Below are 26,691 nucleotides of genomic sequence, written 5' to 3'. Positions count from 1 at the left end.
AAAGTTTACTGTACGTGGGTGCATTTGTACTCTGTAAACTTGTATTCATTTCCTAACCTCTTCCAGGGGTTTGTATGTGTTATGTGGAACAGTAGGAGCAATTCCCAGGCAGTGAATGTCACAGAATCTTGAGTGAGAGACCCTCTTCTTATACCTGCATGGTGCAAAATTAATTGGTAATGTGACAACAATTCTAAAAGCACTCTAAATATATGACCTATTTCTTAGCCCATTGTTCATGTTTCAGGGAAACAGACATGAACATACGAGCAAAATTCATGGTTTAGGCACAATATTTGACTTGGGGCTCAGGTGTTGTTGCTTCTATTTTTTTAGTGACTAGTTAACATTAGCAGTCACCCCTATAATGATATGACATGTACTGCCTCCAAGTATGGTGCCTGCCTACTCTGGCCATTGAGGAGGGCTGATTTAATCTGTAACATGGGCTAGCTTCTGTGACATCCTTTGACATCCTGTGACTGAAGAAGGAACTCAAATACAGTCCTCCTTTCCCCATTCCAGCAAGAACTGTTTTAGAAATATTTGAAAGAACTTCTTTGGTTGTTCTCACACCTGAATTTAGGTCAAGTTTCTGAGTTACTTTATTTAGAAAATGAATATTTTAAAGCTATTAAGGGAATACTTTCAGTGTGTAGTTGTATTACTGTCAACAAAAGATGTGATTAAATAAATTGAATGTTGAAGATCTTCAGCTTATGGTTAACACCAGGTAATTAAAAGTAAGAGCTGCAGTGGGAGTACATTATATATCAGCTGTACTCTTTACCTCATTAGCTGGGGTTTTGCATGTTTATGGAGCTAACTTGCAATTAAAAATGCCTTTAACGTATGCTTAACAAGGCCTTTTAGGTATTTGGAATGAAGTACTACAATTTAATTGAAATTGGTATAGCATAAATATGTGTCTTTGTAACGTGTCAGATAAATTTCCATGCCTAACTTGTCACTTTGTGTCTTTTCCTCTGATGTAGTCTTTAATGCTGACTATAAGGCCTGACATTTAGCTTGTATAAAATATGGAGGTTCTCTCTTAACTCCAAGGAATGTTTTGATTTGTTATATAAATAAAACTTGATTGGCAAGATATACTTTAATTCATGCCTTAGCTGTATTTTTGATATGTGTGAGCATTAGTATGTGCCTGCAGATGTGTTAGGATGTTTTTAGCTATGCTATGACCTTCTTCAGTCAGTCTTGTGTTCTGCATTAGAATACCTGGAGTAGAAGACTGTCAATGCATCCTTCAGAGTTGATAATTCACCTTGAAGTTGAATACTGCCACATCTTTTGTAAATAGTTGCCTGAAGTTTAAAGCCAAATCTTGGGCAAACTGAGGTGCAAAGAAAAGCCTTGTTGCTGAACCCTTATCCTGGTGATCTTCTAACTTTGTGCTTTTGGTCAGAGGTTCTGTGGAAGTGGATGAGATATTAAAGTGTAGCATAAAAAAAGTGTACCATCAACAAATGAAGTGTCCTCAGGTTAAGATGATGGAAAAATAAAGTAGGGAAGCAAAGGAATTTTGCAGGAGATGGTAGTGCAAGTCCTAGATGCATATAAAAGGATCAGGGAAGCGTGAGCCTTCACATACAGTATAATTTACTACCTTTTTATCTTCACCTAGGAGTGTTGTTGTACCAACGAAGAAATCAAGCATTTCCTCTTCTACAGCTGCTATTGGTGCTCCTACAAATGCTGTCAGTGTGGTTTCTTCTTTAGATTCAGCCCAAGCCCCAGATTTGTCAGGAGAATCTCCTGGTAAGTAAGGGTTAAATTAAGCAACCTTAATGCAAACACTTTTTTCTGTTGCTTCTATTTCCATCCCCATTCACTCTGATTACAAATAAAATAAAGAAAAAAATTACAAAAATAGTACTGTATTAGAAAAAAACCCCTAATGTTGCAACAAATGGAACTGTCTGAGCAATATTTGTCTTAATTTCAAGATTTCTCACTGTTTTGATAGAGCAATCATACTGTATTAACTTGTACGTAGTATAAAGATGGTGTATTCTAAAGACTATTTTTTATTACAAATTAGTAAAGTAAAGTGTAAGCTTATTTATAAATTCTGGGATGTTTGACCAAGTATATGTGTTAGTGCTAAGTGGAACTGGAAATTATAATCAAGTGTTTCCAATAGCTTCAGCCTGAGGTCAGATTCAGTGTTGATGCTAAACCAATTGCTTTGGACAGTTTTTTCAGTGGGGACAAAATGGAGTAGGTTGTTTATAAGCAAGTGTTCCTTTGAACCCTTGGTCTCTCTGGTTGTTCTGTGTGAGACAAATGATGTTTAACCTTAAATGATATGTCAAAGCCATGCTTTTCCACTTAGCCATGTCTGAATCACAAGGCTGTGTAGGATCTTTGTGCCCATGAAGTTTGACTTCAAGACTTAGAAGACTTGGATCTTAATCAAGGAAATCTCAATCTATGCCTGATTGTTGGTAGTTTTTTCAATGTTTGAGTTTCTTGCTTCCTGGTTTTGTGAATTTACATCCAAACTGCAAGAACTGGGGAAAAAAATGTGGCCTGTTACCGTGTCCTCTCTACTTGTGTGTCTGGAAGGTATTTGTTCTCCAATTCAACTGCCCATTCCATTTCTTGGGAGAATCAAAAAGGTATTGTCCCAGTAATTTTATAGGAAAAGAAGAGCTATTGAAATATAGTATGTTCTTACTTTTTGAGAAAGGGACAATCCATTGCCACCAAAACTGCAGGAGGTAGCATTATATTAGTGTAGAAGTAATATTTGAAGTAGTGGAATTAGCTGTATTTTGAAATGTCACAGTTCTTTGGGGAAGATCGGCTCTGAGCAGCTAATCTGTTTTAAAAATAGTGAAATGTCACCTACATTAAAATTGTTTAAAATAATTCCTAATTTGCTAGAGTCTGACTGATTAACCTGGCTTCATTGTAGGCTCAATTATTACTATTTCTGAAGTAGGTATTCACTTGCTTTTAATAAAAACAAAACAGATGAACATTGATTTTCATATTTAGTCATCTTTTAGGAATGTATAGAGGAAAAAAATAAGTGTTCCTGGGCCTGTAGAGTGTATGAGAAATCCAGACAATAAACAATACTAATGCAGTTTGTAACTGTGTGACTTCCATCATGTCTGGAAGTTTTGGCAAAAATTGGACATGTAATCTGAACTGATATGCATAAAAAGAAACTAATCAGGATTAAAAATAGACATGTTTAGATTGGCAATATAATTAATTAAAAGAAAAAGTAAAGGCATAAATGAAATCATGCCCTAAACAGATTAAAATACGAGACAGTTTCTTTTTTCCTTTGTAAAATCATGGCATGGAAACAAAAATCTTGCAGAGTTGGAGTGGTTTACATTTTGTGTTGCTCATGTAAATTGTACACATTTCAGTTTGAAATCAAATTCTCTATAAGGCCTTAATTTGTTTTTTATTAGAAGATGGAAGTAGTAATAAGCAAGCTTCCTATAAAACAAAAATATGATTAATACAATTTTAATCTGAGTACAAATCACATATTCTTTCACTAATTTTTAGTTTCATGCAAGAGAGAATCTACATTGTTCTCATTTTTTCCAGCCACCACTCATTATAAGTCTGTTAACTTTTGCAATTAAGAAATAAATTAAGCCTTTTTTTAAAAAAAGTGCTGAGATTAGGTAGGGGCTTATGTAGTAAATATAAATTTGGGGCTAATTCATGTTTGATATGGAGGCTGTTAAACATTTTTCCTATATTAAAAACCACATCTCATGTTTTTTTAAAGTGTGTTTTATATACATTTGTTTGATACATATAAAATTGATAACATATATAATTATATGCTATATATACAAATAATAATTTATATAAATTATATAGATAATTTATTTTTATATAATATATAGCATGTAAAATATATGAACACAATGCTTTATGATGAAGATTTGAGCAGATTTAGTGTAAAACAGGGGTGAAAGTGGTATGTAGACATTGAAATAGGATTAAATAGCAGGTGATAGTGTTCTAATAGTAATGTGTAGAAGTACTTAGTTTGGGAATAAATGTTACATAGTATGTGATCATCCTCCACCTGTAGATGTGATGGCAGAATTGCTTGGTCAAGGGAGGATTTGTGTTGAAATATCACTCTGTGTGGTTCCAGATGCCTCCATTGCCATTTGTGTGTACTCAGAATTCATCAGTTTCCTTCCCAATATTTTCTCCTGGAGTTTGCATCCTGACTGTAGCTCATGGGTTGTGAGCATCTCAGATATTTGATGCTTAGGTGCTCCCATATCACATGGAGTGTGACAGATCTTGGCCTATCAAATACAGAATGTTGATGGATTGGAAAGAACCATCCAAGCTCACTCTGTTCCTCTGATACTTCAAAGGGGGGCAAAACATGTTTTGGCCTCAGACACTCTGGCCTTTTTGGGTTGTTGGTTTGCTGGAATCTTGGAAATGACCAGAGAAGATAAACCTGGGGACCCACCCTGAGCTAATCATTCAATGCCTACTACCAAGGGTGGCATTGAACAAAAGAGCATTTTTGCTAGGAGTAATGTAAGAAGGGTGAATTCATTGGAGTTGTTCCTTGCTTGGGTTGTCTCTCAGGCTGAATGTGTGAAGTGATGCAGAGGTTTTACACATGCTGGGTTCAGGAAGAGCTACTGCTAAGACAACACTAATATTTGGACAGGCAGGACTTGGTAGAGCTGCCTGAGCTATTGTGAACGTGCCAGCAGGATGCCTGGATTTTTTTTTGTCAGTTTTCCTTTTAAATGTTTCCATAACAGTCACTGTGTTCTGAAGTGGTGAGAATTTTTTAAAATGTTTTGCAGTTTGCACTCCCACTGTTTTCTCTGATGCTCTGAGTTTCTGTTTATGTTCTTGAAGGATTTCACATGTGTTTTATTAATGCCCTTAATTCAGTCTTGAGGCTTTCACTATTTGGTTTCCAAATGGTTGTTCAAATATGATTTTTATGAAGAGGGGGTGTAAAAATTCTGAGGGAAGCAGGAATGAATTGTCTCTTGTCCTTACTGACATTCTGAATATAGAAAAATCCTGATAAGTTCCACTCAGTTTCTGTTGCCTGCCTCCTCCCCTTCTACTTGAAATTCTTTGAGTTTCACTTGTTTTCCCTCTGAGCCACACACAGTTAGTTACAGGATTTTTTCTTCTCTGGACAAGCTGTTCCCAAATTGTGAAGTTGTAAACAAGGCCATGTCAAAGGGTGAAGTGACAAAGGAAGTGAATGCTTGGAAGAAACACCAGGAAAAGCAGTAACAGCGGGTAAAAACAGAGTTGTGACTCCTGAATTCTAGTCCAGTACATAGGAAAATGTAAATTTTCTGCAGCAGTTGGCTTGTTTTGCAAAGATGAATGGTATTCATTGATTTTTGTACATAGGTGAAAATGAACTTGAAGTCATGCAATAAAATAAATTAACAGGAGACAAGCTGAAGTAAGAAAAATGATCATGAAGTGAGTTACCATCAGTGCAGGAGTTGTTCAAGCAATTCACTGGATTATAGTAATTATTTCAAAGAGAATTCCAACTTAACGGTGACAGTAGTTGAAGGCTAGTTACCAAAGCAGAATGACGCTTTAAAAAACCTCAGATCCTGATGATGTGCCATGGAAATGGCTTGATACTGTGTTAGTATAAAAACTGTTTTAAAGCTTCTTCTCTTAAGAGAAGTTTTCACCGTTGTTTGATAAAAATCTGTTTTGGTTTAGGCTACAGATGTGTTTATGTAACAGATCCCTTATATTAGCTTGTAAAACCTTTCATTGTAGTCTTGCATTGTGCACTTCCAGCCCTGGAATGAGCTCATTATTTTACTGGATACTTCTTCCACCAAGGGCACTGGTGCATTTATGTAGGGAAGGTCTGTTGTACAAAAATAAGAGATATGGTTATTTAATTCAGCTCTGGGGTTTTTTATGCTTCATCTCCATCTCCTCACAAACTAAATTATCATGTACTGCTTGTGCATTGCCAAGTGCACTTTGTAAGTGTGTATGCAAAAGAATGAGGATCTTGCACAAAGAGTTTTTTAACAATATTTTATTGCTTGAGACACTGTTTGTTTAGACCCTTGGGGACCTTGAATAAACAATAAGGTTTCACTGTAAGGGTGCTAGACAGATGATCTATTTGCATTTTCTTTTATGTTCTTGCAAATGTCTGTAAAACTGTCAGATTGAAGGAGCCAGTTTATCAGTGAAAGGATAAGGAAGAGATAAGTCAGTTTAGTTCCACATGTTTGAAGTAGCTACTGAACTTACCCACATGTGTGTTGTGGATGAAAATATGCTACTGAAGTATTTTCATTTTTTCTCTAAAAGCAGAAAAAAGGTGTAATAAAAAGCTACCCCTGAGTTAAATAAAGTAAAAAATGTACCTTCACAAAACAAAATCTGCATGCAAAAATCACTATGCCTAATCCTATTGAAAGAACCCTGAAATTCTCTGCTGGGATAAATCTGAGATTCACCCCTTTTAGTGAAAAAATATCTGAGTTTGGAATGTGGTTTTAGGTGTTGATAAGCATGAAGAAATTCAGACCATAAATATCCTTACGTAATCTTCAAAAAGAATATCAGTTTATATAGATGGCTCCCTTATGCTTTGCTAAATTCAAATTATCAGTGCTTTTTCTGCTATGTGTATTTTAAAAAGTTGGTATTTACTTAAAATTTCACAGTGTTTTACGTTTGTACCTAATCTGTTTTGTGCAGGTTTTTTATATATCTTAAAGAAAAAATAATCATGTCCTGTGCTGTCAGTGATTTCCTTTACCTCTCACTCAAAGTATTTTTACCAGTTTTGTTGACAAAATGGAAAACTTAAAAAGCCCCAACCCGTCCCAACAAAATAAAACAAACAACAATAAAGCCAAGTTACCCTAGGCTGAGTGTATGTTTCTTTACTACCCTCGTGATGGCTATTAAGCCCTCTCATTGTACTTGCAGATGTTTCCTTTGATTTTATTTTTTCCCTAATTTTTTCCTTCAGTTATTTTGCTGATGGCCCAAATACTCCCCAGAATTATTTTTGTCTTGTTTAATTTAAAAAATCATGCCGTTGTGCTTCACTGTTAAGTCTTATTTTCTCCTGATAGTCTTCGCTTTAATAGGGTAGGAATTTGGTTGTATATAGTATTGACTATATAACCATACCCAGAGAGTAGTGGATTACTGGTGTCAGATTTTAGATGTGGTGAAACACATGTGAGCATTTCTTTATCAAGACATGCTGCTTCCACTGCCTGTATGTTGAGGACTGTCTTGTTTAGAAGGCTTTGTGTGCCATTTCAGTTTGGTACTGTGTTGGACTACCCAGATCAGTGTGCTGGTTTCCATTTGTGGGTAGTGTGAGCCTATAAATCACCTTTTGGACTTCGGAGTATTTTCAAGTTAGAGAGACTTGTTAAATGAGAATAGGGATGTTGGGCTTTGGGGAGAAAGCTGGGTGTTCTAGTCAAATTATTTAAATAGAAAAATTCTCATGACAAATGACATTGTAGTTTTAAAGTCTTGATAAAAAATTAAAAGGGAAAGAAACTTGACAGCTACAAAATTATCTGACAAACATTGAATCATGTGGCTTTGTTGCCTTATGTAGGCTTTGTTTTTCTGTGCAGGAGGTTGTGTTCTAATTTTCAGCACATCATTTGACAGATTTTTTGTTGGGAGTAGCCAAAATACTTTTTAGTTGTTTGACTAAACTAGCTGTTGAAAAAATGGAATTTTATCCATGAAAATATTGAGAACTTTTACAAAATCTTGCCATCACCTTGAAACTTACAGAAATATATATTTGATTAGTCTTTATTAGAAAAATTATGTAGGATACAGTGCCCAGAAGATTCACATTTCATTTTGCTTTCAGCTAACACTTGGTTCACCACTTTCTTATCCTTCATTCTGTATGACCCGCTCACTTTCCTTCTGATTCTATCATACCTATACAGCAGTCAGCATAAGAGCTTCAGGTTGAATTTATGTAAAACACAAATGAATCACATTCACAAAGATATCTCCTATCTCTGAAGAAAGGAAAAGAAATGAGAGCAAAACTTTTCATGGTTATGATACTCTAATTTATTTTCTTAGTTCCTGTGCTGCCTTTGAAACAAGATTGGAGAAAACTACCTTCTCTGGATAGAAAAACAAAATCTCTCACCCACCAGAAACCCTTGATATTTTCTGGAGGAAGCTCTGTGTTGCCAGAGTTTTGGAGCAGAAGTTTGAAATTTGACTGAAGTAATAAATTCACTATCTCAGGGATCTATCTTAGCCATCTCTTTCTAAATCTGTTTCACTTGAGTCGAGTTGAAAATCTTTGAAAAGTTTCAGTTGACACATTTTGGTAGATAGTTTCAAGATCTCAGCAGTTCATTTCCAGACCGGTTGCATTGAACTGAATTAACCAACTCCATTGTAGGTGGGGCCATCAGGAATTTTTCTATAGTTACAGTTCTAAGAAGGGTAACTTCTTTGCAAAGATAGGTGTGAGAACTAAAATGATTGGACTCTTTTTTTTCAGGCTTTTTTCCCTTTTCTTTTTCCCCCCCTACTCCTTTCCAGCAGCATAAAAATCTGTAACTGGCAAGGTGAGAGGAAAGAGAATAGGACAGGGTCTCGGGGTGGAAAGAGATAGGATTGCAGATGGACTAGGAGCAGTCATGCTCCTGGGAAATGCACAGAAACCTGTCTGCTAAGATTCATTCCTCTCTATAGCTTGGAATGCAGTGTAAGATTTGTGAGTCACCATTCCTATCCTGGCAGAAAATATCTGTGAAGTCTCTGGCTGTCTGGCTTGCCCCCTGTTCATCATTGCTAATACCAATCCATACTGCAGTATGGGGAGGTTGTATTTCTCTATGTACTGAGCAGCAGAATTTAATATTTACAGATTCCTCCTGTGCTGATGAGAGCCATGTAGTGTCAATTTGACATAACACAACTGCTTTTTTTCTGTAAGTGTAGGATACATAAATGACCCAGTCTTCCCTATCAGCCTTTGAATAATTGATGTGGAAAAGTTAATAACTCATAAATGAGGTTATACCACTGCCATCATGCTAATGACACCGGCAGTGCAATGGAAAATTTTATCATAGCTGCCTCTGTCAGAGTCTCAGTTTTGCAAAAATTTAAGCCTGGCTGTTGAAAATACCCACTCATTGTTTTCTGCATGATTTTGACACCAATATATATTTTAATTTCAGACAAAAATATTAAGAGTTTTCTGTGCAAGTTACTTGAAATTAGGTGAACACTAACCAAAATAGATGGTTTTAAAACATTACCATTTGGCTGTATATAATTATATATTAGTATTGTTATATGTATTAGCATATTATAGCCATATTAAAGGTGTAAAACATTGTTTGTATTCATTTGTAGGGTTGTAAGTGTTGCTAGATTTGTTCAGAGAAGGTCCTGATTTATAAGACCCGAAGGAATCACTGCAGTCTAATCTGACTTCGTTCACAAAACAAACTGCAATGCTTCCTTGAATTAATTTCTGTATGTGCTAAAGCAACATTTAAAAAACTTGCCATGGCATTCCTGATAAATATGAATTCAAGTAATTAGGGCTTCTATGGAAAAAAAATATTTGAGGTACAAAGTGGTGAATGGAGTTCACCTTGTCCTCTCACTTGAAAACTGTGGTTTCTGAGAACTTAAAGCTTTAGTTTCTGGTCTGCTTTTCTAATCCCTGGAATGTTTTCTTATATAATTTGTTTATTATTACTTTCTCTTGTAGGAAGGGGATCATCTAATTCAAAATTGCCATCTGTTCCTGCAGTTTCTTCAGTGCCTGAGGATTCTGCCTCCAAAATGAGGTAACTTCTCCAATTGATCTGAACAGCTGTGTTGCAGCTCATGTTATTGATATGACAATTGGTATTCTGATACCACATAACTTAAGAATGTCTTTTGCTGATTTTCAATAACTAATGAAGGTTTGGGAAAATACTGAGTGTTGGATTAATTCCTTCTTATACATGTATATCACTTAAGCATTGTCAAAATCTATATTCCTTTTTACAAAATTCCAGTAACTTCCTTCTTTTATTGCTAATCACGTGTATTTCTTTACTAGCATTACAGACAGGCTTGAGCATGCTTTGGAAAAAGCTGCCCCCCTGCTGAGAGAGATTTTTGTGGATTTTGCTCCCTTTCTTTCTCGGACTCTTTTGGGCAGCCATGGGCAGGAGTTGCTGATAGAAGGTACAAGTAAGTTTCCATTTAAAAAAGGGGGGGTTTGTGTTCTTTGTTGCCTTGGAGACTGAAAATTTCTTTATTTAGGAACTTTCTTCTTGACTTCCCAAACAGTGCTGTCCACTGGATTTCACTGCCTCTTGTTTCTTCTGTCTTTAACCTTCTGAGGTCATTGTCACTGACTCCTCATCTTTGCCATCTCTGCTACCTCTTTGTGTCCATCTTCCTTTGTTTTCCAACTCTCCTGGCCATTTGTCCCTTAGAAGCTGCTGTATAAAATGTGTTTTGAGAGCTTTAAGAGAAATTTTGGTGTCAAGGTCAACTCTTTGATACGCAGTAAAGAGTATAGTGTAGCGAGTTGGGTACAAGACCTGTCACTTTTACTGGGGTGTTGGAACTGGAGTGTTCTTGAGAACTGTGTCAGTGGAGTGTGTTCTGCTGTCTCTCTCACACGTGAGCCTGCTCCTGGCTTTTTGGTTTCTTATTGGAAGGGAGTCATACAGGTAAGAGGAATCCTTGTCAGTATGGAGGAGGATTCTCTGGCACATCTGAGAAGATGGGGATTCCTGTGCACAGCCGTGATCATGGCTCTTCCTGGTGGAAGATTGGCATGACATGGTTGAGATTGACATGATGACGTTTTCTTTCTACTGGTGGGTTTCTCTCTGCTTAAAAATGAGGCTCAGTTCTGCAATGCAGACATTAATGTCCTCAATTAAAAAAATTGTGTATATTGGAAGACTGAATTTAGCAGTGCAACACCAGTTTTTCAATTTTCTCAAAATTTGACTGTGTCACATGAATTGCTTTGTCCACTGCTTTTCAGAGTGAAATTTTCAGGTTTTGTCCTGTTGAAGATGTGACAAGAAGAGCTTGTTGCAGCTTCCAGTGATAGGTGCACTCATGATAGAGTCCCTTGGTTGCTTAACTTGAGCTATGTTTGCACTGACAGATCTACTTTCTTCCCAGGGAATTAAAGTTCTTTTAAAAACATTTTTGAAACTACTTGTTTCTTGGATTAGGACAGTCATCCTATTTGAAGGGTTGAATATGAGCATTGTCAGAAACACAATTAGAGTATCAAACACTGCTAAGTGTTTCACTGAGGACTGCTGATATCAAAATTGAGACTTCATTAAATTTCACAAATTAAAGTTGTTTAGTTTGGGAGTTTAGCTTGCTACCATTTGAGGTAAGAAGAAATGGAAGGAAGAAATGTATGAATCACTTTCTTTGAGACTCGAAAAGATGGGATTCTGCTTTTGTTTATGCATTTGGACATCATTTTAGCTGATAAACATTTTAATAGAAGCTGTCTTGTGAACAAATTTATTTCATTCATTTAATAAGAAGAAGAACCAGAAAAGCAGTTTTTCTCAAAGCTTTATTTTTGAAGATAAAAGAGAATCTGGTTCAAAGTATTTTGATTGTAATATAGTTATGTAGATGGATAGGTGAGTATTGCATAAATTGGATGAGCAAAGAAAAAGCAAGATAATAACTGGCAGTGTATGAACTGTCTGGACAAAAATGAACACATGAAACCAATTTTTGGTTCTAAACCCCAGTTATGGACAAACCTGACCCAAAATGCGAACACAAATAATAATACTCAAATTAGTTTGTAAAAAACTGAAAATATATAATAGGTTACTGCTTGCACTTCTGCTTAGGTTTAGTGTGGGGTTAAGGGTCAAAGTACTAATAAGAGTGTTTGGGATGTCTGCTGCCATGAAACAAAATGGAAACTTGATTGATAGCTGGGGGCTGAAAGGAGAACGCGTCATGGAGAAAGCAGAGGTCATAAAGCCATTTCCCTTCTCTGCATATATAATGACCCAATCCTTCGAGAAATAGCAAAATGTAGATACAGTGGATTAATATAACATATGTTAACCACACTTCTGATCATTTTGACATACAAACATTTATGAAACTGAGTAATGGGGGTAAGAATTACCATTAGCTGCTTCTTTTAGATGGAAGGCATGGAATTTATGATTTCCCTCTCACATACGTACTTTTATTTTGTGCTGATAAAGTACAAAATTGAACTGGAAGGGGCATGAAAATTTCAGCTTTCTTTTGTTTGTCAAATCTATTGCACTTCAAAACAGTTTGTGTTAATAGCTGGTACCATAAGAGCATGCATTTATGTATAATTTTTTTCCTTTTGTAGGTCTTGTGTGCATGAAATCGAGCAGTTCAGTTGTGGAGCTGGTGATGCTCCTTTGCTCTCAGGTGAGGTTTAAGTAATAATGTCTGAAATTGATCTCTCTGAACACAATGGAAATTACAGATAAAATTTTACTCTAAATTTTACTTTTAATTTAGCTTCATGTGTAATAGGTTAAAAGATAATGTACAAAGCCTTTTGATTAAAAAAAATAGTAATTCTGTCTATTCAAGTGGGTTTTTGTTTCCTTGCTGTTGAGCATTTACATAACCTTGAAGATGGTGTGCCTACATAATTCTGTGCTGTCATTTTTGTAAGATAAGATAGGATCAATATAATATTAAAGTTAAAGAAACTGATTGATTCCTGCATCTTGACATGCTGAATCCTCTGGGATAAATAGAATTTTTCCTGTTGTGTAGAGGTTATGAAATGAGTGATAAATACTTTAAAAACCCTGTCATTCCTAATTGATTTGACAAGTACTAAGGATTTGAGAAAAATTTAAGAAAGCAACCCTGGTTGTCATCAGTTTGGGACATTCTACATTCCTAAAGGCAAACTGATTTTAGATATGTAAGAACTTGAGAGCTGCCTGTTTCTGTGGTTCAAAAAACAGAGCCTAAGGAACTTTCTTAAAATTATGTATGCTTTATTAATTGGATTTTTTGGGGGGTTTCTTGCCTTTTTTTTTTTTTTTTTTTTGTAATTAAATGGAAGACTGTTTTTATTGAGCCTTTCTTTTGGTGCCTTAAAATTATACCTTTCTGGTAGTAAATTCCCCTACTTAAAACTTTAAAATAGCCTTTTTTAATGGGAATGGTATTGGTCTAGAGGTCAAGGGTTCTGACCCATTTCAGAACCTTTGACCTTCATTTACAACCCCTATGGTTTGCTTGCCTGACGAATAAGGATAATGCAAAATTAATGTTTCTTCACATCGATTCATTCGTTTTAGTGCCTATATTGCCAAATTTATTTAGAGTGTGCTGATAGACATTTCATGAATACAAATGAAAGAATCATAGAAGGTGTGAAAAATCGATAGTCTGCGTTGTCAATAAAGTGCAATAAGAACAATTACTTCTGGAGATTACACCTAATAGATTTTACAATGAACTAGTGAAGAGTAGTTATGTTTTCCAGTGAGGTTATTATTAATGAATGTAACCAGAACTTTGCTCATCTAGTTTTCCATCTTCCTCAGGAAATATGGTATCATTTTACCCTGAAAGGAATTTAATATTCCTTATGGTACTTTTGGAATTTAGACATTATTTTACATACGGCAGTACTGGAAGTGAACATAGTTCACAACTTCTAGAATATGAACTTGCAGCTGATTTAAATTATAAAAGAATCTTTGCTGCTGAGAAATCTATATAACAAATTTTGCTGTTCATTCAGGAATATGTTAAAGTAAAAACTAATCCAAGTATTAAATATGTGTCTTACAACTGGTATTGCCATTTAGAAAAATTAGTTTTTGGTATCCATGCTACTTGTATCAATAATTAGTGCTTGACCTTTCCCCTTTTTTTGGGTAAGGTAATCTAATCTTTCTTAAAATCATGTTGTGCTCTGTACTGTACGTCACTTGTTTGGTTTTGGGAAGTGGAAAGGATAAGGAATAAATGACGTGCTCTAATGCACCTATTTGTCATATGTGTCACAATGCCACTTAATGCTAATCTAATCAAATTGAAGCTACCGTGATTGCTTGGCAGTGCAAGTTGCACAGGCTGAGGTGCTTCTTTGTGGAGTAGTGGAAATAAACCAATAAAGTCACAAAGACCTCAAAGTCTTTTTAAAGTTACATAGCAGCTGTAATTTTTGGCAGAATATGAAAAATGATGTGAGAAATGAATCTAAAATTAGCTCCAGATGTATACAGATTGTTCTGGGGTGATAATTACATTTTTCACTTTGAATTTTCCTAATTCAAAGAGGTCAGCATGGCAATCACAGAAGTGATTTATTTTGTTAAGAAGTGAACTGTCTTTTGCTACATGAAAGCTTGAGAGATATGAAATTGAATTTCAAGCCGACATTTTACAGATACTGGGAGGAGATGGGGTTGAGCTTGATTGATTTTTTTCCTGTTTTTTCCCCTTCTTTTTATTTTCTTTTTTTCCCCTGCAAGATAGGGTGGGAAATGAAGTGATATCCTTTTGCTAAAATTTTAATTAATTTTTAAGAGGAGATGGAGAGGTTGCGGTGCCAAAGATCAAAAGATCAGGTCAAAAACCAGTTTTTAATCACATAAATAATGTGGCATAGTTATGAAGTAAGTATCTGCAAATTTGATTTAAAACTTCACAAATTTGTCAGCCATCGTTTTATGAAATTGAAAGATGGCTCTGATTAATCTTTGGTGTTTTTTATGATAACATCTTCTCAAAATTAATTTTAAACATTGTAGATACGATGTAAATACTTGGATTGTTTTTCTGAAGCACCTGACATTTTTCTGATGTTCATTTAGATCTGTGGCTGAATTATATTTCTCTTCTGTAGAAGTGGAAAATGGAATAATAATATCCTACCATGTTTTTTTCATAAAATTTTGAAAATACAGTCCTTTAATGGGTGAAGTAATTTTAAAAAAAATTCAAGATGTACAATTCCCTGAAACTATTTGTGACACCTGGTTAATTTCTTTTCTCGTTTAAAACTCATATATTTAGGCATATTGAAAAAGACCCTTATTTCATGTTTTTGTGTTTCCATGTTGATATATTGCTTTCTGTTTAACACAAGGTAAAAAGAGAAACAGGTGGTTTGAGACACAGACAAAAGGCTTTTTCTAAGACAAAAACAGTTGTGTTTTTTGATAGACACACTACATTTTGAGACGTGTCTGTGTGTGTGTACTTACATTTCTATAAATCTATCAAAACATAAAGAATCCTTCATTTAATATTACTGCAAAGTGTTCCTGCTTATTTGACATTAATATCATTTTTGAAGGAATTGACGTTGCATTCAAGGCCACTTTATAAAAGCGTAGTGTTGCTCATCCTAATTCAGTCTGACACACATTCCAATAACACTACCTCCCTTCTAGGGTTTAAAGCTAAATTTATGGCTGAGCATTGTGAAGTGCATCATTTAAAAATGGTTTCAACCCAAAACATCTAATAAATAAATAATGTGTATGGCTACTCAGTAGCAGACTTTCCAGACTAGAAATCATTCCATCGGATACTCAACAGTCCACTATCGGAGAGGGCTGTCAGATAAATCTTATAGTAGCTGCATTCATGTCCTGTAAATCACATGTTATTGTCTGAGCCTTCTGCCAGGTCATCTATTCTTTTCCCATTTATCAGAAATGCATACAGTACAGTGAACCTGGAAGCACCATCTCGTCTGGTCTGGCATCCTGTCGGCGTAATTAAACCAGCCCAAAGAGAGAAGTTCTCTTTCTGTTCTCCCATCTTAAATGAGTGGCATTACGATGTTGGAGGTGCTCACATGCAGTTGTGAGTCAAGACTTCTTCTCAGGGAGACTGATGTCACCCCTGAAGAAACCATTTTCATCTAGAAGGGCTCTCTCTCTGTGCCTAAAACTCAAAGCAGCATAGATGAATTGAGTGCATGTCCATAAAGCATAAATGCTACTGTGCTTCCTTTCCTTTGTCAGATATTTTCTTGAAATACATGACTGTGTAGAAATACATGAGTTTAGACTATGGTCTTCCCTCCTCTCTCATGAAGGGATTAAAAATATTTATCTCTTGCTCACATGCATGAAGCATTTGTCTGATTATTGTAGCTCCAAGGTAAAAAGGTACAAAATAGGTGAGACAGGTTCTGTAATTTTCCTTGATGCCTTTGGATTTACAGAATTTCTGTGACCTGAAAGATGCTACTTTCTGTAGTCAATCGACTGAATCGTCAGTGGAGTTTGTGTTAGAGAACTAATTAGGTGGCTCTTCCCAGCTTCATCTTCTACTTAAGAGCATTTTTCTACTGTGTCTAAATGTTCTAGACTGCAAAATAAACTTACACTATCTAATTCAACACTGTTCAGCTCTTGGATAATTTTCTAAAATTGATGGAATGCCACCCAACCTATTTAAGAGGTTACAACTGAATATGAATGAATACTGCAACAAACTTGTATGATCCCTCCACCACCACTGCCCACACATGCACCCTGTGTGCTTGTTCAAGGTGTTCTGATTCTTGGTTCCTCTTTCCTCTATCCAGTGTTTTTTCAAAAGGACTAAAGACACATTCTTGGTAGCTGATAGTGTATGTAAAACCAAGACCAACATTTCAGTCAATTTAATCGCTGAATATTTTATCTTCTGAAAATAATAATATGATATATTGCAATATAATTGCATAACCATAACTGTTAGATGTATAGTGGACCTTGATAAAGTATTACTTCCATGGGGAGATGGAAGAGGGAAGCAGAAACCCTAATGCTCCAAATATTTTTCATGTGCAGAGATAGCATTTCCCCATATTGCCCAGTGAAATATAATCATGGTTGAACATGTCATGTGCAGCTCTGACAGTTTTTGAAGGTTTACATGTGCATTTAAAAAAAATATGGCAGAGGCTGATTAGTAGTATTAAGACAGAAAAAAATTACGCTGTGAAAGTTGGTCTTACTGCCCTTATAGGCAAAGGTCTTTAGCTTGCTTTCATTTTTCTTTTTTCATGTCTAACTTGTCACTGGTTAAGAGGTGATATTTTTGTCACAAGTATTTCTTTAGATGATACTTCATATTCTACCAAATCCCTTTGCTGGTAGATTCTGGGGCTCATAAAGAAGTCAGCGTGCATTCCTTGCACGAGCAGCATCTTGATAGTTTTATCTGTCTTACTGTGATAAGGAATCTTAATTGAGCAATACCAACATGTTCCATGTACCCATACAAACTGTATGATTTCATGATTTTCCCTAAGGAAGAGCAATAGGAGTTGGATTTTTTCAGCAGATTTTTTCCATGGCCTCCTTTGTCTTCCACCCCATTGCTTAAGTGTTTGTGGAATGCAGTGGGATCTTCAGGCTTTTATGAGTATCCTCTGCTCAGAAAAATAACTTTGCATCAATATCCAAGTTCATTACCTCAGGAGTGGATTTCTGCAGTGTGTTCTAAATTGTGGCAAGCCTTTGAATTGCTTGGAGATTTTAGTTGATGTAGAATATGGCAGGTTTTCAGTGTTGGTTTAGAGAACACATTATGCTGATGCTCTTGATCTGCACTGGTTCCTAATTTACTTTTAAGTGCAATTTGATGTGATGGATAACTGCAGTGATTGCTATGAAGTTTTAATTGAATTGACTATGGGTTATCTAAAGACCAATGTCACTGTGATACCATGGCAGCTGAACTCAGCAGATTCATGGAATCTCTTTAGCAATATCCTGGTTGAGATATTAAGAGAATAAATGCTGTTGGAATACTTTTTATGTGCCTCAAATATTAGATGATCATGTTTTAGTCACAAGAGTGTTCTTCCATCTAATCACTTTGTTATAACAGCTGAAAATAAGTTTTAAAAGAATTTGCTAATCCTTCAGATATATGGTCAAAAATATATATATATCTGTGTGTGCTTTGGCATAAAGGGTAGATTTTGTAGGGATTTTGTAAGCTGTCAGGTAATTTTTTTATCAGCTGTAATGCATGCTCTAATTTCCTTTTAAAAGCCATTTAGAAGAGATCAGGAGTGGAAAGGTTTTCTTTTTATACAGTGTGAACTTATGCCAATAGGATCTTACTCTGAATCAAAGATTAATGCAGCTGTACTTGAGTTAAAAAGCTTCAGTGATAGATTGCTTTTATGATAAAATGATAAGAAACATAGCTTTATCAGGCAAATGAAAATGATTTAGATCTTAACACACAAAAATTGAAAAAAGAACTTACCAATGTCTAAATTGAGAAATTTAGGGAAAGATTTTGCATGAATCCTGCCCATAGGTGTTTGCCTTGTGCTTTATATTACTAACTTTCCATGAAATGTTGTGCTAGAAACTTTATAATGCACTTTAGTCTTATTTTTTTTTAATATTTTAAAATTATTTTTAAATTTTATTGCTTTTGCTCTTTTGAAGTATTTGAAGATTGGAAGAATATTCGCTAACCCAGCTTTTTGTAGAGATGAGGTGACTGTGGAAGGGAAAATATTCAAGATCATCTTACTCTGCTGTGGACTATCTACATTCTTAAGCTGCTCGGATCTGCTTCATACCAAGTGGATTCAGGCACATTAATAAAACTGTAAATCCTAACATTTGAAAACATAGGATTGCCAAGCATGTTAGTGATTGTTATGCAAACAGCAGTAGTGATGTTTCTAGTGTAATTGTAACAAATACTACATGATCTTTGTACCTGGAAAACTACATTGAAGCTCTTTGTCCTAACCTTTTTTTTGGGATGCAGCTAGATAGAAAGTAATTGGGAAATTGAGCTTTATGTATAGTGTTACTTCTGATATTTTCAGTGAAAAGACTTTACATTATAAACTGTTTTCTCATCAAAAATTCTTTTTCCCCTGCAATGTGTGTTTTAATCTGCAGAGGATGGGAAGCCAGGGAGAGGAAAAGGTAGATCTCACAGTGGCCAGGGGCCATGCTATCGAAGTATTCTCCTGGAGCAGAAGAGATTTAAGTTCAATTAATGTTTTGGGTAACAATTATTATCACCAGGTAAAATCATCTGTCTGAAAAGTTTCAACAAATCCTCACAAAGTAGCTAATAGTCCAGGAGCTTAAAGGCATTCAGCAGTCATGTTGAAGAGTGCAGTTTTGAAACAAATTAGGCTCTCTCAATTTGGAAAAGCAACATTGTGATTCATCTGTTTGCCCTCAGTTGCCATTTCCTTTTATTTGTTGTGATACAAGATTTCTGCATTCTCCTGCATTGCAAGACGCTTGATATACACACAGTGAGCTGTTTGGCTAGTGGTCAGTAGGATTAACTTGGGAGAATGTGAGTGAAAGTCCTGGAAGGTGTGGGTGGGCACTGGCTGTGGAATCCAGACTCCTTAAATGTGGTCCTTTGGTGCTTGGATTTCAGATTCTCTTGTGTCAGTAAGTCTCCTTCTAACAAAACAGAAGGTTGTGTTGCCAAATCTGTTCTCCAAAACACCTGGGTTCTGCCTTACACTGATATATCTGGGGGTTTATGCATAGTGTAACTTCTTACCTTCCTGAGTGTGACTTTTTCTTCCATCTCTGAAATCTGAGGATTTCAGTTTGGGTGCTGAAAACGTCTATTGACAACTTTCATGCTTGGTATTTGTCACTGAGTGGAGTACTTGGGATAATTACAAATGGATTACATGTGCTATGGATATTTTGCTACTTGCTTCATTGAACTGTGTTATACATTTCAAGCGTCTGAAACTGAAGATCAGATTGGTAGATAACTGTCTGAAGTGCAAATCTGATAAGATTGAAATAAATGGAAACAGCTGGGAAAACCTTTCCTTTGAACTGGAGAATGTTGAAATTACATTTAAATCAGCTGCATATATTTTTTGTTATTTGACTTAAGCAATATGTAGATTTTGTCTCTCCAGAAGTAGATTATTGTAATATTTTCTGTGTGAAACCCCATGGTAATGCAAAGCCTGTCTGTAAGAACTTCATTCCCACTCTGATTTCCTGTTGCTTTCTAAATTGTTTGAGAGTTTAATTGCCTGTTGAGTTCCATGGAATTGCTTGGAGAGCACCCTAGTATGTTTAAGTAGGAGTTTCTTTCAAACTCATGTTCTTAAAATTGCTAAGGTTCAGACTTCACTTCAGATCTGCTTGAAATCTGTTTTTTCTCTTAGGTGTAATTGCTGGCTTCAGGAATATTGTGCTTTTAGTATGGATTATAGATAGGTTATTTAAAATGTCTGTTCAACAGTGGCTAAATTTTAAAAACATTGTTGTGATAGACTCATGCAAGAAACAATATGCCATGAATGAATGGATGTATACTGACAGTTTGCTTAGTAATAGAAATCAAAGAAGTTTTAAACTTTGCTTTTGCCTTAAGCATGAAAATAGGTTGGATGTATTGAGAATTTTTTGCCAATACTGCACAAATAATAAGTGACCTATTATTGACTTAGTGATGCAAGAAGCACTTGGTAGTTGTATCCTGACAGGTGGTGGTCTCAGTAAAAATGTGTCTGCTTTATATCCCTATATCTTTCCATTATACTTGCTCTAGGAGGATGTTTTAAGGGTTTACTCATTCTCCAATTTGGAGATGAAATGTACAATGTGAGATTTTAAGATGAACAAACACTTGTGTTTTTTGGTTTATGCTACACATCTGCTTTCTGGGAAGGAATTTTGAGCTTTGTAGTTTTGAGGTATGAAAAAAAGTCAAGATGGGTTCTATATATTACACTAAGAAAGTGTATCGAGAGGTACAAGTGTACAGGTGTAGTAAAACTGTGACATTTTTGTTTGGAGTGATGAGAAGCATTGTTTCATGGAATTCTGGTTGGAGGATTCAATATGTCTTGCAGGCTTTTGGTAGAGAAATGGATAAAAGATAGGGTTACAAACCACAAAATGATTCTTTGAAATAGTTTGCCACACTGGAGTGTAGAGAGATGAACTTTCTGAAGTTGTTCTTACTGAAACAGAATTCTGTGGCAAAAGTGAGGATTTTTCCTCCCTGATTTTCTTTTTTAAAGTACAATCTTTAGTGATTCTGTCGACTTCCCATATATTATAAGCTCATATGAATAAAAACTCTCATGAGTTAAAAATTATTTGCATTTGCTGAGAAATTCAGGGCATGCTGTTGGTGTGAATTTAATGGAAAACACACCCTCTACAGTTAGAAATATTAGCCCTTAAAGCTGTGTTGCTGAGAGTTTGATTGATTAATGTATACGTTTTTATGTCCAGGGAGGAGAGTGGATTGTCTAATGTGAATCTTGGGAGTGGAATAGGGCAACAGGACAGCTTAATTTCCATTAATGTACAGTGCTGCAGATGTTCAAAACTGAGGGAACATAATTTAGCTGCAGAAACAAGACTTTTCTGAAGAAAAAAGGCATCCTGTTGCTTCACCAGCACACTAGGACTTAAAAAAACACCACCATTTAAGGTGAGTTTTGTGCAGCAAGAGCACACCCTGTGGCTTGGCAGTCTAGTCAGAAGGATGATACCACGCTGGCTTTATAACTAGATCTTTGAACAATATTCTCAGGGGTGGTAAATGCAAAACAAAGTAATATCAACTGGCACTTAATTCTGTGAGCTCCCTGCTGGTGGGGCTCTGCACTGAAATGGAACTCTTCCTGACAGGAAGTCAGCCGCGAAGTGTGGAGACCTCTGAAAATAAAGTGTGCTTTAATTTGACACCCTGCTGTTTTACAGCCAGTCTGTTTAATTTGAGACTATGGAAAGAGGGTTAGTGCAGGGGAGGGGTAGGAGATTATGGAAAGTTCAGTGAGCAGCAATGTTTCTTGTTGATATAATACTAATTACAAATATGGGAACTTTGTTGTTTGTGTTAATAAACCAAATAATGTGTGTCTGTTTCCAGGCAGAACTGCTTGGGGAACTCAGGATTTGTGCTGTTTACTGGAAGTTCTACCCAGAGAAACTTTGTGGAGTGGTGCTGTTCAGTTTCTTGTCTGACTTGCACTCTTACTTACATGCATCTCTGCTTTTTGCCTGTTTGTGCAACTGGGGAAAGATTTGTCTTGTCGAGGATTGTTGGCAATGCACTAATTTTTTCTTGAGTATTTTGTGGTAACTTAAGTGATGAAAACTCATAATTTAGATTATACAGCAATCATGATATTGAGGTCTAGTAAGTATTAGATCCTAGTTCAGAGTCAGTTTTGATTCAGAAGAAAAAGCTGGATTTTCCAGTGCTCTTTGAATAGTTCTGCATACATTTATTTCTATTTCTACCTGAAACCAAGATGGATATATTTTTCTTTTGGTAAATCTGCTTGGTGAGTGCAGGTAAGGATTTGCAGTGAAAGGAGCAAAAAATTATTATTTATCATGTTTATTGTGGCGACAGATGATAATAGAGACCTTTGTTGCAACATGTTTTATATATATTATGTTTTAGGGTAAATAAAGACAATATATCTAGGATGAGGAAGGGAACAGAGTATGCAAGTGGAGAGTAATGGGAAAGGTAGTAGTTTTTCTGCCTTTTTAAAAAAAATTGATTTAGCCTTATTTTCTCTAAATCTTTTAAAAAAAGATCTGCATTAGGATAGGATTGTTTTAGGGAATATCAAGGGACAAATTTGGACATCCTGTGTTATGAGTGAAGAGGTGGGATTGGTTTAGATACTTGAATTTCATTCCCTCAAAGGTACAATGATAGCAAGAATCATGTTCATCATGTGCATGCATTCATTATGAGAGTTTACATAAAAACCAAACTACATTTGGGGAAAAGGGTGATACCAGAATCATGGTATCATAGAAGGTTTGGGTTGGAAGGATCCTTAAAGATCAATGTTTCCAACCTCCCTGGTGTATAAAGGGGCTTATGGTTCCAAAACCAGTGTTGTATTTCTTTATTAGTTAAATTTATTTATTTGAAGCTAAGAACATTGAGCAGGAAGATTGCTGCTATTTCATGGTGATGATGAATGTTGCTATCAGTGGGACCAGTCCAACCCTACTGGTGCTGCTGTACAGCACTGAGTTTGCTGTGATTTTTCTCAGTTTTGTAATTTGTAGTATACCTTGAAAGGCATTTTCCTTCCTGTTCAGTGTTTTTACAAAATCTCAAATTCCAATCACAGTTAAACAAAAAAGTACTGAAATCAAGGGTCAGTTGTGTTATAGTCCTGCTATTCCTTAATTTGTTTGCCGTTGTTCATGAAAATGATGCTGGCAATGCAACTTAATTATTTGGATCTTTTCCCTTTGTTCATCTTATGTTGTTGCTTTTCTTCAAGTCTGTTTTTCTGTTTCATCTCCTTTGACTTAAGACTTTTGTGCTTCCCATTGCTGCCTATTTACAGAACGGCTTGCTACTTGGATTTCTTGAGTAATTTTTAAGATTCCTGTTCATATTCTTTCTGAAACTGGTCTTTCATCTTGGCATTGAAAATAGCCTATGGTTAAAGAACCTGGAGAGGAAACTGCAGTGGAGAAGGTTTGCTGCTAGATGAACTCAAACCTGACCCCTAATTTTGTTTCATGGGGTGTCATGGCAACAGCCTGCTAGTGGGAGAGAGAAAGGGAAAAGCTGCCTGGGGAAATTGCTTCCTCCCTCAGAAACTGGGGACCTGAAAACCACTCATTCAGTTTTTTCCCTAGTTTTTCATACTTCTTTGAAACTAGATACAAAAATGGAGCTTATGCATTTTGATCAGAGAGATATGCAGCTTTTATGTTGTGAAAATTCTTACTGTTATAATTGTATTTATATGTGATATTTTTATAATTTTGTATGAATTTTGGATTAAGTTAAAGTTTTCTTTTATGGCTGTTTTAAGAATATTTGGTGTTACCATAAATTATGGCAAATTCAGCCTATCTCAAGATTTTTAGTGTGTAGTTTTTAAAGATTGTATATGCTGTAATATTTTATATCTATTTTTTCACAACAGTGTATTTTTTAGGATAGATTTATGTCCTTTGTAGAGAAGGCTACAGTTGTCACTTTGAGAGTAATCTCATAGCATAAAAGGCATTGTCTGACAAGCTGACAGTTTTTTCTGTGGTATTTTTACTGAATAATCTACTACTTAAGTATGTAACTCCAGCTCTACATGTGTATAATTTCTTCTCAGAATCTATAAAAGCTTACTGTGACTTGAACTCTAACTTTTAAGTATTGAAATTAAACTCTCATTATAGTTTTAGGCATTTACCACTAACAACATAATACTAGTTTATAGGAAGCTCTGTTTACATGGAATAACCCACATGGTTAAACAGCAGGGGAGTCTTCTGCTTTTAGTTAAAAACCTGCTGTTTCTGTATGGCTTATTTACTACTTCTTTAATTCTTAATGTAGTGTGCTGTGGAATTGAGCATGCAAAAGTCAGCAAAGAGTTCTGGTTTTTGCGTCCAAGGTTATTACTTGCTGTACAATAATAAAGGCACTATTTTATTGGGTTAGTTGTAATTAACTTCAGCACTAGGCATTGATATAAATCATTCCTAATCTGTTTTCTTTACATTTTCATTCTTTTAAACTGGTTTCACATAGCTTCTTTCTGTCGTCCTTTTACATGAGGACTAGGGTTGTAATTGCTTTTTTGAATTAGGCAGTCGGAAGCTCATGTGCGTGTTGGTCCAAGAATTGATTAAGGAGCACTAATGAATTTCATATAGCACTTTTAACAGATTTGTAATAAATACTCTACCAGTGATCTGTTATTACCTTAGAACTCAATGCAGTGTTGTCATGCTGTGCAGCTGGGAAAATATTTCAGTATCAGAAACTTTGATTCGGTTTAATAGTTAAAATAGTAAAGAATTTTGTGGTTATGAATAAAAAAAAAGGTCATGTACCAACTTTTCCCCAGAGTACATTTTATGAAAGGAGTTATCATTATTTGTTTTGGTGTTTGATAAAACAGAGGAAAAATACTGAAACAGTGGTAATTTTCATTTTTCTGCTTAGCCTTAATGTTAGGTACCATGTGGGTCCTGTGCCATTCTGACTTATTAATACATTCTGATTTATTAATGCACACATACTGCAGCACGTTTGGCTGTTCCTCAGCAGTGCAGATTTGGAACAAGGATTTTGCTTGTTCTTTTCAGTCACCTTTGCAACACTGAATGTGCTTGTTTCTTGAATTCCTTTTGTTTTTTAGGGGTAGATAATCATGCATGCACAATCTCAGCCCACCTGTATGTGTGGTTCAGTAGTTGGATATGAGTGTGTTTGGGATATTTTCTCACATTAGTGGGCATGGTGTTGTACCTTCGCTTGAGAAGCTCTCTCATCTAGTCAGTTTTTACACAACTTTCTCCTAAAAAACTCGTTAAAATTTTCAATACAAAGACTTCAGTTGTGTACTGTCACCAGCAGATTTTTTGACAAAAAGCAATGTCTTTTTTAATGGAATGCCAGCAGTAAATACTTTTTATTATAACTGGGTGTGCTTGATAGTTTTAAAAGTCTTATAAAAATAATTAGCTCTTTTATAAAGTTCTAATGGCAGCCTTGCAAGTTTCCCCTGAAGCAGTCTCTAATGAACAGGCCTTGATTTTTCCAGTTGGGCTTTCAGATTCCCAGAGGACTTGACTTCAGACCTTGAAGGGCAGCAGCTGCCATTTGTCTTGAGCCCGGCGTTGCCAAGCAGACAGGCCCTGTGCTAATAGGACACATTTGTACAGCCCGAGTACGTGGGACCCCATGGAGCCCTAATGACCATCATCTGTTGAGAGCTTGTAGCTGGCCAGGGTTAGAGTAACTTTTATCACCCTTATTGAAATCAAACCCTCTCTATTGATTAGTGAGGTACTTGGGCTTGTTACAGAGATGCCATGTTAAAGCTTTCATAGAGAAGCCTTTGTTTAAATTTCAGTGAATCCAAGCCTGTTCGATAATGTTTTTTGGGTGACAAGAGGGTCTGAATTTTTAAGACAGTAGTAAATATTTTTGCAAGTTCTCACTTTGTTTCAGGGTTCAGCAACAGTAGTGATGTTCTGTAGAGAAAGGGTCATGAAAATATTTATTGAAATTATTTTTTTTCTTAGCCAGTTTCCTATTGTTCCTTCTTTATCTGTTTCTGGTTTTTAAATTTTATTTGAGCATACAGGTATGTCTGTATATATACTGGATAACTATCTAAATTGTGTTCTCGTGTTATTTTTATATTAATTTGTGTCACATCTTTGCAAAATGCTCCTCTTTTGTAAGTACTTGGCCTTTGCTAATTTTGATATTAAATTGCTGCATGGTTTCTAGATATGATTTCCTTTTAATCCATGTTGCTTCTAATTTTTTTCAATGGACTTTCATAGATTAAAATAACTGAAGCATGCTTCGACCTTTAAAAGTAATTTATGTTTTCAGAGATTCTGCTTAACACGCAGTCTAACTTTTTTTAATTATGAAGAGCCCAGCTGAGATATAATCTACTTTTCACTATATGTTCTTTATTGCTGAGTTCATTCAAGCCTGTAGTGGATGTGGTGCTGAGAGAGTGCTGACACCAAGTGCAAACACTGCTGAAAAGTTCTTGATAGTTTACTTTAGGCACTTAAAGATTAGTGTATCTCTCTATGAACAAGTTTTTCATGCAGATTTGACCTTTACTCTAGGATATAATATGTCTCTTAGTCA

General features: G+C 35.6%; 1 protein-coding gene across 5 annotated transcripts in view; it reads left to right on the top strand.

Annotated features, from left to right (window-relative positions):
- The window catches only part of LRBA (LPS responsive beige-like anchor protein), a 368,498-nt gene that overhangs the window by 87,833 nt on the left and 253,974 nt on the right, over positions 1-26,691 (top strand). For 4 of the 5 annotated variants that reach the window (XM_063156757.1, XM_063156760.1, XM_063156756.1 and 1 more), the window contains 4 exons: positions 1,646-1,779; positions 9,788-9,866; positions 10,127-10,260; positions 12,425-12,486. In XM_063156757.1, the coding sequence (XP_063012827.1) occupies positions 1,646-1,779; positions 9,788-9,866; positions 10,127-10,260; positions 12,425-12,486 (409 nt within the window). The remainder of the gene's footprint in view (positions 1-1,645; positions 1,780-9,787; positions 9,867-10,126; positions 10,261-12,424; positions 12,487-26,691) is intronic. The other variant, XM_063156759.1, reaches the window with a different exon arrangement.

This window comes from Melospiza melodia, chromosome 5 (assembly GCF_035770615.1).
Source record: "Melospiza melodia melodia isolate bMelMel2 chromosome 5, bMelMel2.pri, whole genome shotgun sequence".
NCBI classification, from domain to species: Eukaryota; Metazoa; Chordata; class Aves; order Passeriformes; family Passerellidae; genus Melospiza; species Melospiza melodia.
This window is presented reverse-complemented; position numbering and strand designations above follow the sequence as displayed.